At 42.7% G+C, this 13,912-nt stretch overlaps 1 protein-coding gene across 2 annotated transcripts in view; it reads left to right on the top strand.

Moving 5' to 3' along the window:
- Positions 1-13,912, top strand: part of GLT1D1 (glycosyltransferase 1 domain containing 1) — a 118,945-nt gene that overhangs the window by 80,317 nt on the left and 24,716 nt on the right. For both annotated transcript variants that reach the window (XM_086345968.1, XM_086345967.1), the window contains 2 exons: positions 4,731-4,774; positions 6,840-6,960. In XM_086345968.1, coding sequence (XP_086202094.1) covers positions 4,731-4,774; positions 6,840-6,960 — 165 coding nt within the window. The remainder of the gene's footprint in view (positions 1-4,730; positions 4,775-6,839; positions 6,961-13,912) is intronic.

The raw sequence follows: 13,912 nt of genomic DNA, 5'->3' as shown, positions 1-13,912 counted from the left end.
CCTATGGCTCGTAAAAAGCCTCTTGATGAAAGTGAAAGAGGAGAGTGAAAAAGTTGGCTTAAAGCTCAGCATTCAGAAAACTAAGATCATGGCTCTGGTCCCATCACTTCATGGGAAATAGATGGGGAAACAGGGGAAACAGTGTCAGACTTTATTTTTCCGGGCTCCAAAATCACTGCAGATGGTGATTGCAGCCATGAAATTAAAAGATGCTTACTCCTTGGAAGGAAAGTTATGACCAACCTAGATAGCATATGAAAAGCAGAGACATTACTTTGCCAACAAAGGTCCATCTAGTCAAGGCTATGGTTTTTCCAGTGGTCATGTACGGATGTGAGAGTTGGACTGTGAAGAAAGCTGGGTGCTGAAGAATTGATGCTTTTGAACTGTGGTGTTGGAGAAGACTCTTGAAAGTCCCTTGGACTGCAAGGAGATCTAACCAGTCCATTCTAAAGGAGATCAGTCCTGGATATTCTTTGGAAGGAATGATGCTAAAGCTGAAACTCCAGTACTTTGGCCACCTCATGGGAAGAGGTGAGTCACTGGAAAAGACTCTGATGCTGGGAGGGATTGGGGGCAGGAGGAGAAGGGGACGACAGAGGATGAGATGGCTGGATGGCATCACCGACTCGATGGACATGAGTTTGGGTGAACTCCGGGAATTGGTGATGGACAGGGAGGCCTGGCGTGCTGCAATTCATGGGGTCGCAGAGTCAGACATGACTGAGTGACTGAACTGAACTGAACTGATGGCTGATTCTTGCTGATATTTACAGAAAACCTCAAAATTCTGTAAAGCAATTATCCTCCAATTAAAAAAACAGAGTGGCAAAAAATTTTTTATTGAAATATAGTTGATTTACAAAGTTGTATTTCAGGTATACAGAACAGTGATTCAGTTATATATATATTCTTTTTTAGGTTCTTTTCCATAATAGATTAAGTGATTCAGGTATACACACACACAGACACACACACAGACACACACACGCACACATTTCCCTGGTGGCTCAGTCACTGCACTGCCTATAGTACAGGAGACCTGGGTTTAATCCCTGGATCAGGAAGATGCCGTGGAGAATGGAATGGCAACCTACTCTACTATTCTTGCCTGGAGAATTTCATGGTCAGAGGAGCCTGGTAGGCTATAATCCATGGGGTTGCAAAGAGCTGGACACAATTGAGCAACTAACACACTCACACAAACACACATTAAATATATGTTCTTTTACAGGTTCTTTTCCATTATAGGTTAAGTATTGTTCCCTGTGCTATACAGTAAGACCTGTTTATCAGTTTTATATACAGTAGTGTTTGTGTGTTGGGCTTCCCTGATAGCTCAGTTGGTAAAGAATCTGCCTGCAATGCAGGAGACCCCAGTTTGATCCCTGGGTTGGGAAGATCTGCTGGAGAAGGGAAAGGCTACCCATTTCAGTATTCTGGCCTAGAGAATTCCATGGACTGTATACTCCATGGGGTCGCAAAGAGTCAGACATGACTGCTGTTAATATATCCCTCTCTCCATGCCTTTCCCCTTTGGTAACCATAAGTTTGTTTTTTGTCAGTGAGTCTATTTCTGTTTTGTGAGTAATTTCATGTACATCATTTTAAAAATTCCAAATATAAGTAGTATTATATGATATTTAAAACAAGTACGTTTCTTGTTGATGGCAACTAAGTGGTCTTTGCAGTATTTTAATCATATGGTAGGTTCCATCTGTTCAGTACACTTTTGAGTTGCTTTACATACATGTGTCTAGTGGTGTGTATCTTCTGTACTGTTCCTGCAAGTTTGCTATTAAAGTATATTAAGCTTTTAAAAAATCTAGGAATAATTTCCATTTTGTTATACACCCAGATTTGCTGTGTCTACCATCAAAGTGATGTCATGACCTCAGGGGAATGAGTGAGCTTTGCGTTACTGGTTCTTTGGGATACATCTTCAGCATATGAATATTTTAAAGGATCTGGGCCCCTCCACACATACACACACACAGTATTTCCTTGCCAGACGAAACCAAAATGAAGTTTTTGGAAAACACAAAATTATTTTAGTATGACAAACTCTAGGGATATCATCATATTCATTAAGTCGACTTGGTTTGTAATTCCTGATACCTACTGGTGAGGTGTGAATGAGAATAGAAATTGAATCTGCCTTCACTTCTAAACTCATCTGCAGTAACAGGAAGAGCTGGCAGACACTGTATTTGTAAAATGTGCTTACACCCTCATCTACCTCTATCTTTGAAGACATGTTTAGAATTTTGTCTTACACTTGCTTAAGTTTAAGAATATTTTCTCAGTTATTTTAAAATTGTATTCATTGTTAATAAAACCTGGGGAGGGATGCAGGGTAAAACCTGTCTACTGATTGTTTCATTTAATAGTTTGCAGTTGGATGAAACAGACGCGATAAACATGCACTGCAGCTTCATCCTGATAGGATTGTAGGGACCCTATGACAGGTGGAAAGTTATCCGTAAAGATCCTCTTGGTACTTCAGGAAGTAAATTTACCCGAGAAGAGGTCATTGTGCATAAAGAGTACGTTAGTTTGGCTTCTGATGGTCAGGAATAAGGTGTGTTTTCTGTGGATTCTGTGATGGCCTTCAGGTGTGCAGGGTCTTGCTGAGAAGTACGGCAGTGTCACTGGGAAAGTACACGTTTGAGATGGAGTGTCTAGATATTTTTGTATTAGTGCTGCAATCTGCAGCTCTCACTCTTATGCATTCTAGCAAGGCTTTGATATTTAACTTTTCTTCTACTACTCATATAGCAGTTACTGTGTTTCAGAAAAAGTTGTAAGCACTGAATGTGTTTTAACTATTTGATCCTCCCAACAATCCCACGGTGCTGTTATCATTCTCTTCTTATGGATGAGGAGGCTGAAGCCCAGAGAGATCCATTAATGTGCACATGACCATGTGGCTAGAGATTGGTTTGGGGAGGATTTGACCCAGGTGGTCTGTTTCCAGAGCCTCACTCAGTCTGGACATCTACATATGAGTTTTCTTAAAAGCATGTGGAGTCAAAAAATGTTGGTATAAGAGACCAGTTTAAGAAACATTGCTATTAATGTTTGCATTAATTTAGCAAACATATTGACTACCAGGGATACAATGGGATGAAACAGGGTGCCTGGGAGCTCCACTAGTAATCCAGTGGTTGAGAATCTGACTTGCAATGCAAGAGACACTGGTTCAATCCCTGGTCTGGGAACATCTCACATGTCACAGAGCAACTAAGCCCATGAGCCACAACTACTGAAGCTTGTATGCCTGGAGCCTGTACTCCTCAACAAGAGAAGCCACCTCAGTGAGAAGCCCATGCCCCACAACTAGAGAGTAGCCCCCAATCTCCACAACTAGAGAAAGCCCACATACAGCAAAGGAGACCCACCATAGCCAATAAATAAATCTTTAAAAAAAAAAGCATGGCACCTGTCTCATAGGACGTATTTCCTCTAAATATGAAATAGGAGTGAAGTGCAGACTCAAGAATATCACATTGTAACTAATTAAAAGGTTGGACTTGGCTTTTTAAAAATGGAAATATAATTTGTGTGTCATACAATGCACCATTTAAAGTATTTAATACAAAGTTTTGCAGTCATCACCTCTATCTAATTTTGGGGTATTTTCATCATCTCCCCCAAATCCCATACCCATTAGCATTCACTCCCCACCTCCCAGTGCCTAGCAACTAACCTACTCTCTTTCTTTATAGATTTGTCTTTCTGGACATTTCATATAAAAAGAGTCACAATTTAGGGCCTTTTGCAACTGAGCATTATATTTTCAAGGTTCCCCCATACTGTAGCATAAATCAGTACTTCATTCCTTTTTGTTGGCTGAATAATATTTCATTGTATGGACCCCATTTTGTTTTCCCATGTATTGCCCCATGGACGTGACTTTGCTTTAAAATTGTGTGTCTGGAAAGGCTCCATGTTAAAAATAAAATTTTAATTCAGTCAGATCTTTTATTTTAGATCTACCAAGCATTCCAACTCCTTCTGCCTCAAAGGTTTTATGACAAAATCCACCACTGTAATCAACCAGGCAAAACTTTCATTGAAGTATTATGTTTTTGTCAGATTTTCCCTTGACTGTAAATGACTTCTGTTTTAGGACCTTGAGTTGGGTGGATAATTCTTGGCCTCCCATACCTGGAGCTTCACCAGGCTCTTATCTTATAGACCAAACAGGAAACAGGACTACAGTTGGCCCTGTGTATCATCAGGTTCTGTATACTCAGAAACAACCAACCATAGACTGAAAATATTCAGGAAAAGAGATTCCAGAAAATTCCAAAAAGCAAAACTTCAATTTGCTGTGCATTGGCACCTATTTAGATTGCATTTATATTAGTACTGTAAGTAATCCATAAATGATTTAAAGTATACAGGAGGATGTGTTTCAGTTAGATGTAAATACTATACCATTTTATATAAAGGACTTGAGCATCCACAGAATTTGATGTCTGAGGGGGTCCTGGAACGGTGGATACTGAAGGACGACTGTATGTGTTTGTGTCTTTAAATTTTCTCTCAAGTCCTTCTTTTCCTTATTACTTTGCCATAGCTGGACTCCGGGGTATTCTTTTGTATTTGATTTACTTTTTCCTTTTCTGAGTTGTTAATCTGGCTCTGTTGCCATGATCTGCAATCCTCTTGACACTTAGATTCATTTCTGGCTTTTCCTAAAATTTATCTTTGTCAATTTTCAGGTTGATCCAGTCTTTACAAGGGAAGTAAAAGCCAAAGTAAAGAGGTAAGTATGGGACTTCCCTGGTGGTCCAGTGGTTAAAACTCCAAGCTTCCAATGCAGAGGATTCGGGCTTGATCCCTGATCAGGGAATGGTAAAGAACCTGCCTGCCAATGCAGGTTCAATTCCTGGGTTGGGCAGATGCCCTGGAGGAGGGCATGGCAACCCACTCCAGTATCCTTGCCTGGAGAATCCCATAGACAGAGGAGCCTGGTGGGCTACAGTCCATGGGGTCACAAAGAGTTGGACATGACTGAAGCAACAGGGAACTGAGGTCCCACATGCTGAGTGACATGATGAAATACATTAAAAAAAAAGAGAGAGAGATAAGCATAGGGAGTGAATAGGTGTTTTGCAGGAGCGGAAGCCTAATGACTGATAAACAATCCCAGTTCCCAGCATTCACTATGTCTGAGGCTCTGTTCCCAACACTTCATTAATAATTCCTCCTTTAATCTCCTGATGATCCTGTGAGAATCTGGGCACTATTCCTTTCCCCACTGACAAGCCAGGAAGCTGACATGCTGGGAGCATCAGCAGTTCCCTAGGGAGCAGTCGCGTGGATGCACGTGTGAAGACATACTACCTCGCTAGGTCAGGAAATGCTCAGGAAACCCACTTTGAAGTTATAATTGTCCCTTACCTCGTGGGTCAAAACCGAAAAAAAAAAAAAAAAAAGACTAAAAATCTGCTGGTGAGGGTGAAAATTGCAGCCATTCCTCTGGAAAGCAATTTGCCAGAGTCTTTGCTATCAATTGTGTTTGCCCGTAACAGAGACCAGGGCTTCCCTGGTGGCTTAGTGTTAAAGAATCCTCCTGCCAGTGCAGGAGATGCAGGTTTGATCCCTGGGCCAGGAAGATCCCCCGGAGGAGGAAATGGCAACCCACTCCAGCATTCTTGCCTGGAAAATCCCATGGACAGAGGAGCCTGGTTGGCTACAGTCCACGAGGTCCCAAAACAGTCAGATACGACTTAGCGACTAAACAGCAGCAACAGAGACCCAACAATGCTGGCTTACACACCCAGGGGTTTTAACTGCTCACATCAAAAAAATCTGAGGTCATTGGTCCAGGACCAGGTAAGACTTCAGAGACATTGTCTCCTGTCTCTCTTTCTTGTGTTCCCTGCCTGTGACTTCTATTTCTAGGATGACTGTAGCTGTAGAACTCACACATCACTTTCTGTATTCTAAGTGGGGAGATGGGGCAGGACAAGAGCCAGAAGGATCCTCTCCCGTGCGGGTCAGCCCCCTTTCCCAGCTCCTCCTCCTGGCTACTCCACCACCCAGGAGGACTGGGAAACACTGATTTCACCCCCATGTGCAATCATGGATACAGAATGCATGTATGTAAAAGTATCACCAGTTACGTGAAATGATAACCTCAAAACCATGAGACTGGAGAGGGTTGGGGGAATGGGGACGAATGTCCGTACCGTCAGGTGAGAAAAATAAAACAGGGCAAAACCTCTGTAACAAAGGTTGTGTTACCCTCTTGGTTTTACTATTTCTATTTCTCTCTGTTTATGATACATCTATGATTATCTCTTTGAGTATCTTTTCTAATATTTATCTTTATTTATTTATTTGACTGAACTGGGTCTTAGTTGCAGCATGTGGACTCTAGTTCCCTGACCAGGGATCGAACCCAGGCTCCCTGCATTGGGAGCACAGAATCTTAGCCACTGGACCACCAGGGGACTCACCCTCTCTGAGTATCTTTTAAAAAGCATTGGGAAAAAGGCTGCATTCTTAGGAAAGGTCTGTTTTCTAAATCATTCAGAGAAAAATGGCAAGAGCCACATCTCTGACGTCCAGTATCTGAGAATCATGTGTCTTGTTGGTCAGAAGGATTCAGGATGGAAGCTGATGTGTTCACAGCCTTCGTCCCTCCCTTATCAGGGCTGGAAATAGAACAGATTCTCACTCCAGTATGGTTTTCTGTACTGAACTCTTTATCAATCATGCTTCCCTGGTGATCTAAGGTATTTCTCCAAAATTGTCATCTCTCCGCCCAGCCTCTCTCTGTAAGATTCCCAGCCATAGATGCTCTCTGCTCCCTGTTGTTTCAGGACCCCTGGGGTACGACTGATCAGGGAGATGGCTCAGGAAGACCTCCATGCAGTCATGAAGAATTGCTTCGCGCTGGTGAATAGCTCTGTCTCTGAAGGCATGTCAGCCGCAATTCTGGAGGTAATGATCTAACGAGCCCTGAAAGTGGAAATATGAAATTGTCGATCACCCCTTTTCTTAGTTATGGAGGTGATGCATTTGTCAATAAAGCTGTGTGCTTCTTAAAGCTAACAAGCACAGCAGCGTCTCTTCGGGAGTTCTAAAGTAGTTTTGAAGTTCTAGCTGGGATTTAAAAATACTATTTTCTTTCTCCTTGCCATTTTTCCTTGCCAGTGACAAAATGAAATAAAACTAGGATAGCGTTACCTCTCTGACTCACCAAGTAGCTTCAGTGGGAAGGTGATGGAGACTATGAAGGGCTGGGACAGGATGTGGATAAAGGTGTGTTTTGTAGGAAGCCTTCTTTTGTCTTGATTTCTTCTCCCTCTTTTCAATGTGTGCAATGATCCCAGAATTTAGGGGATAAGAAAGGGATGGGCTTATGCACAAGACGGGGTGGGTGTGGAAACACACAGAGGAGTGGTTACAGATGCACAGGAGGGCGGGACTGAGGGTGGACCGAACCTCTCCACCTAGTGCTCAGCTCTGAAAAATCACTTCCTGGACTTTCCTGGTTGCCCAGTGGTTAAGACTACACCCTCCACTGCAGGGGGCAAGGGTTCGACCCCTGGTTGGGGAACTAAGATTACACATGCCACCGTGCTGTGCAGCCAAAAGGAAAAGAAAAATTGCGTACTCTGCTTGGGCTGAATATACACATCCCAGCACAACCTTGCAGTCCATTGCTGGAGTTCTCTGCATTGAAATAAGCCCCTGCTCTTGAAAACCTGGCAGGCTCTAGTTTGACTGTATCAACTCTTGGGTAGAGGACTTAATCCAACCTTGAAGCCCTTTGCAGTCTCTTCTTACTGAGCATTTTCCATAATTGGGTGTTTACCCAGGATATCTTTTTTTTTGGTATCTAAAAAAATGTTTTTTGGCTGTGCAGCATGGCATGTGAGATCTTAGTTCTCTGACCAGGAATTGAAACTGTGTTCCCTGCATTGATAAAATGGAGTCTTAACCACTGGACTGCCAGGAAAGTCCCAACCTGGATATCTTTTAAAACTTTTTCTGTTTTTTTTTTTTTTTGCCATGCCCTGGAACTTCAGGGATCTTAGTTCCCTGACCAGGGATTAAACCCCTGGCTTACAGTAGTAAAAGTGCGGAGTGCCAACTGCCGGACCATCAGGGAATTCCCTTACCTGGATATCTTAGTGGCTTTGTGCTAGTGACTTGAGGTCATCACCAGTGTGCACTTAATACAGAAGGGTTTTTGCTTTCTCTTATTTTGCTGTTGGTTCATGGTATGCTGGGTTCCTTTAAGGGTGGTATTAGTAAAGAAGAGATGCCATCTGTCCTGTCATAACCAGCTTTTGGTGCTGAGTTGTCTTCATATCCCTAAATCACAAGCCATCAAATGTATGGAATTTCCTATAGTTCTTTACACATGACTTGCAGACAATGGATGCCGCAGAAGTCCTATGGATTAGCACTTGATAAAACCCCATGTTCAGTTCAGTTCAGTTCAGTTCAGTCGCTCAGTCGTGTCCAACTCTTTGTGACCCCTTGCAATACAGCAAGCCAGGCCTCCCTGTCCATCACCAACTCCCAGAGTTTACTCAAACTCATGCCCATGAGTCGGTGATGCCATCCAACCACCTCATCCTCTGTCACCCCCTTCTCCTCCTGCCTTCAATCATTCCCAGCATCAGGGTCTTTTCCCTGGTATGAGTGAGTCAGTTCGTCCCATCAGGTGGCCAAAGTATTGGAGTTTCAGCTTCAGCATTAGGCCTTCCAATGAATATTTAGGACTGATTTCCTTTAGGATGGACTGGTTTGATCTCCTTGCAGTCCAAGGGACTCTCAAGAGTCTGTCTCCTCCAACACCACGGTTCAAAAGTTATCAATTCTTCAGCACTCAGCTTTCTTTATAGTCCAACTCTCACATCCATACATGACTACTGGTAAAACCATAGTTTTGACCAGATGGACCTTTGTTGGCAAAGTGATGTCTCTGCTTTTTAATGTGCTGTCTAGGTTGGTTAAAAATTTCTTCTTCTAAGGAGTAAGCGTCTTTTAATTTCATGGCTGCAGTCACCATCTGCAGTGATTTTGGAGCCCAAAAAATAAAGTCTCTCACTGTTTCCTTATCTGTTTGCCATGAAGTGATGGGACCAGATGCCATGATCTTAGTTTTCTGAATGTTGAGTTTGAACCCAACTTTTTCACTCTCCTCTTTCACTTTCATCAAGAGGCTCTTTAGTTCTTCACTTTCTGCCATAAGGGTGGTGTCATCTGCATATCTGAGGTTACTGATATTTCTCCTGGCAATCTTGATTCCAGCTTGTGCTTCATCCAGTCCAGCATTTCAAATGATGTACTCTGCATATAAGTTAAATAAACAGGGTGACAATATACAGCTTTGACTTACTCCTTTCCCGATTTGGAACCAGTCTGTTGTTCTATGTCCAGTTCTAACTGTTGCTTCTTGACCTGCATACAGATTTCTCAGGAGGTAGGTAGGGTGGTCTGGTATTCCCATCTTTTGAAGAATTTTCCAGTTTGTTGTGATCCACACAGTCAACGGCTTTGGCATAGTCAATGAAGCAGAAGTAGATATTTTTCTGGCACTCTCTTGCTTTTTCGATGATCCAACGGATGTTGGCAATTTGATCTCTGTTTCCTCTGCCTTTTGTAAATCCAGTTTGAACATCTGGAAATTCACAATTCATGTACTGTTGAAGCCTGATTTGGAGAATTTTGACATCACTTTGCTAGCATGTGAGATGAGTGCAATTGTGCAGTAGTTTGAACATTCTCGCCTTTCTTTGGGATTGGAATAAAAACTGATGTTTTCCAGTCCTGTGGCCACTGCTGAGTTTTCCAAATTTGCTGGCATATTGAGTGCAACACTTTCCTAGCATCATCTTTTAGGATTTGAAATAGCTCAACTGGACTTCCACCACCTCCACTAGCTTTGTTCGTAGTAATGCTTCCTAAGGCCCACTTGACTTCACATTCCAGGATGTCTGGATCTAGGTGAGTGATCACACCATCGTGGTTATCTGAGTCATGAAGATCTTTTTTGTACAGTTCTTCTGTGTATTCTTGCCACCTCTTCTTAATATCTTCTGCTTCTATTAGATCCATACCATTTCTGTCCTTTATCGAGCCCATCTTTGCATGAAATGTTCCCTTGGTAACTCTAGTCTTTCCCATTCTGTTGTTTTCCTCTATTTCTTTGCACTGATCACTGAGAAAGGCTTTCTTATCTCTCCTTGCTATTCTTTGGAACCCTGCATTCAAATGGGTATATCTTTCCTTTTCTCCTTTGCCTTTTGCTTCTCTGCTTTTCTCAGCTATTTGTAAGGCCTCCTTAGACAACCGTTTTGTCTTTTTGCATTTCTTTTTCTTGGGGATGGTCTTGATTACTGCCTCCTGTACAATGTCATGAACCTCCGTCATAGTTCTTTAGGCACTCTGTCAGATCTAATCCCTTGAATCTATTCGCTTTGAATCTAATCCCTTGAATCCCTTGAATCTATTTCTACCTCCTGCAGAAAAGGAAATGTTTGGCCATTGGTCCTCCAAGTCTTTGAATCACATTTCACATCCACACTCTCATAACCCTAGTTTTTCACTTCAGGGTCTACTTAATTAGAGCAATGCTATTATTGTATCATAAGTTGTTTGTAACATCCATTTATTCCTTTGGACACTAGTTGAATTTACTGACCAAAGGTACAATTTGTGAATATTGATGTTTCAGAGGTCATGGTAAATAATTAAAGCAGGAAAAAAAAATGATGCTCCGTAAACTTAAGAAATGACTGATGTTGTATGCCTAATATTTTCTGCAAATGTGGCATCATTTAAAAAAGCAAACATAAAAAAATAAAATACTGTGGGCTGGGATAGAAGCTATATACTGACGCCTGTAATTCTCGTGTTCGGAAGCTTTTAGAGCACAGAGCCTGGATTTGTGACATGTTCTTCTTCATCTAGATGTTGAATGCCTCAATATCTCAATCTGAGCTTAATGATTAGCATTAATCTCCATTGTGGTTTAAAATCAGCTTTCAACTAGAATCACTGGAGCAGTACATTGTACTCTTCATATTAGCTTTAAAAATGTACATTCTTAAGAGTACCAGTCCTCAAGCCTTGGTGAATTGCTCCTTTGTATGTAAATACACATTTCCTCTCCCCCACCTTCTTAAGAAAAGGTAAAGTGGATTTGGGGAATGATTTTGTAGCCAGCACATACAGCATTTCATTGCAGATGAATTGCTGTCAGATCTCATTTACTTCAAAGGAAAGGCAGCTCTGAGTAATTCCATCTGCTTTCAGATGCCGACACTGTGTTCCTTTTGAAAACTCCAAAATAACCTTTGGGATGAAGGTTTTGAATGAAACTGATTTTAGAGGAGCCATGGAGGGTGGATTTCATTAAAATCAATTCAAAGATCCAAAATGGTTAATCACAGAATAAGTGCATCTCACTTTGGAGGGAGGGGATCTTTTGACCTTTCAGAATTAGCATTGTTTTATTATGCATGGGTACATGCTAAGTCGCTTCAGTTGTGTCCCACTCTTTTCCACCTTGTGGACTGTGGCCCGCCAGCCTCCCCTGTCAATGGGATTCTTTAGGCAAGAATTCTGGAGTGGATTGCCATAACCTCCTCCAGGGATTCTTCCCAATACGAGGATCAAGCCCAGTTCTCTTACGTATTCTCCATTGGCTGGTGGGTTCTTAACCACTAGTGCCACCTGGGAGAAGTGCCACCTGGAGAAGGCAATGGCAACCCACTCCAGTACTCTTGCCTGGAAAATCCCATGGATGGAGGGGCTTGGTGGGCTATGGTCCATAGGATCGCAGAGTCAGACAGGACTGAGTGACTTCACTTTCACTTTTCACTTTCATCCATTGGAGAAGGAAATGGCAACCCACTCCAGTGTTCTTGCCTGGAGAATCCCAGGGACGGAGGAGCCTGGTGGGCTGCCGTCTATGGGGTCGCACAGAGTCGGATATGACTGAAGCGACTTAGCAGCAGCAGCAGCAGCAGTGCCACCTGGGAAGCCCTTGTTTTGTTTGAGAGGCATGTAAAAATCCCATATGATAAGACACATTTCTTTTAAACGTGAACTGTCACCCACCAGGCTCTCCTGTCCATGGGATTTCCCAGGCAAGAATACTGGTGAGGGTTGCATTTCCTCCTCCAGAGGATCTTCCCGACCCAGGAATAGAACCCATGTCTCCTGCATTGGCAGGCTGATTCTTTACCACTGAGCTACCTGGGAAGCCCAATATAGACACCTATATAAGGCACCCTTCAAAAACTCACTTACTGTGTTGATACAGAGCCCTGGTGGCTGTGTTTCTAAAGACTGTTCTGCAACGTAGACTGGGGGGTCATGTCTCTGAAAACCCTTATCAGCCCGGCTGAGGATGGTGCACCAGAGACAAAGCTTTTAAATTTATTTTTATTTGTTCATTGTTTGGCCACAACGCCCGGCATGTAGAATCGTAATTCCCCAACTGGGGATTAAACCCACACCGCCTGCAGTGGGAGGTAGAGTCTTAACCACTGGACCACCAGGGGACGCCCCAACGAAGCTTTTTTAAAAGTTCAAATGTGAAGCTTCCACCCACTTGCTGGATGCTTGAAGAGCTCATGGTGGGCAAGAGAAATCCAGTGACTGCAAACCTGAGTAAGTGTTTGGTACCTCTTGAGCTCTGATGTTTTCTCTTCTTAGTCCCTAAATGGGGCCCCAGGCACCAGATTTGAGCTGATTTCTGCTCCAAGTGCCCCTCCCCAACACTCCCCCTTTCCCAGATCATGACCTGAAGGGTTCAGAGGGTAAGCTCGCTCATCTCCAAACACCATCTCCCCAAGACATTCCCAGGCACCATGTGCATCAGGACCAGCGTCACAGCACAGTCATGTTCTCAGACTTTGCCTTTTTGAAGAGGTAACTTTACACCTAAAGAAACTGACTTGAGAATCAACCATCCTTAATGTCACATCTTGGCTGAATGAAAATAGCATTTCCATATGCTTTTTAAATGACATGTTTTTTTTTTCTTTCTCTTTTATTGAAGTATAGTTGATTTACAATATAATATTAGTTTCAGCTGTACAGCAAAGTGATCCTGTTATATGTATGCATCTATATTCTTTTTTCCCAATTCTTTTCTATTATAGGTTATTATAAGATATTGAATATACAGTTGCTTATGCTATACAGTAAATCCTTGCTGTTTAAGATGAACTTTGTCTCCCCAAAATGATGGTGATGAGGAATGGATTTGAAACCTGCCGTGTCAGTCGAGAGCAAAGCTCCCACCAGGGCAAGACCACAGTTTTGTGATTCTTGGACTGTGGTCTTTTCCAAAATGCCAGATGGTACTCACTGGAGGTCGGAACCCAAGGCCCAAATAGTGGGCTCATAAGGGGGCTGTGACCCTAACGCTGAGATGCGGAGTTACTTTCTGCCCATGCTGCTGAGTTTTCTTGTTCCCAAGTGTAATGAGAGTTGTTGTTGTTCAGTTGCTAAGTTGTGTCCAACTCTTTTTGACCCCATGTACTGCACATGCCAGGTTTCCCTGTTCTTCACTATCCCCTGGAGTTTGCTCAAACTCATGTGTTGAGTCAGTGATGCCATCCAACCATCTCATCCTCTGCCTCTCTCTTTCCCTCCTGCCCTCAATCTTTCCCAGCATCAGGATCTTTTCCAATGAGTTGGCTCTTTGCATCAGGTAGCCAGAGTATTGGAGCTTCAGCATCAGTCCTTCCAAGGAATATTCTGGGTTGATTTCCTTTAGGATTGATTGGTTTGATCCCCTTGCAGTCCAAGGGACTTTCAAAAGTCTTCTCCAACACCACAGGTTCAAAAGCATCAGTTCTTTGTCGCTCAGCTTTCTTTATGGTCCAACTCTCACATCCATACATGACTACTGGAAAAACCA

Source organism: Bos grunniens, chromosome 17 (genome assembly GCF_055505025.1).
Source record: "Bos grunniens cultivar Pamir isolate PY7600 chromosome 17, Bosgru_T2T1.0, whole genome shotgun sequence".
NCBI lineage: Eukaryota > Metazoa > Chordata > Mammalia > Artiodactyla > Bovidae > Bos > Bos grunniens.
This window is presented reverse-complemented; position numbering and strand designations above follow the sequence as displayed.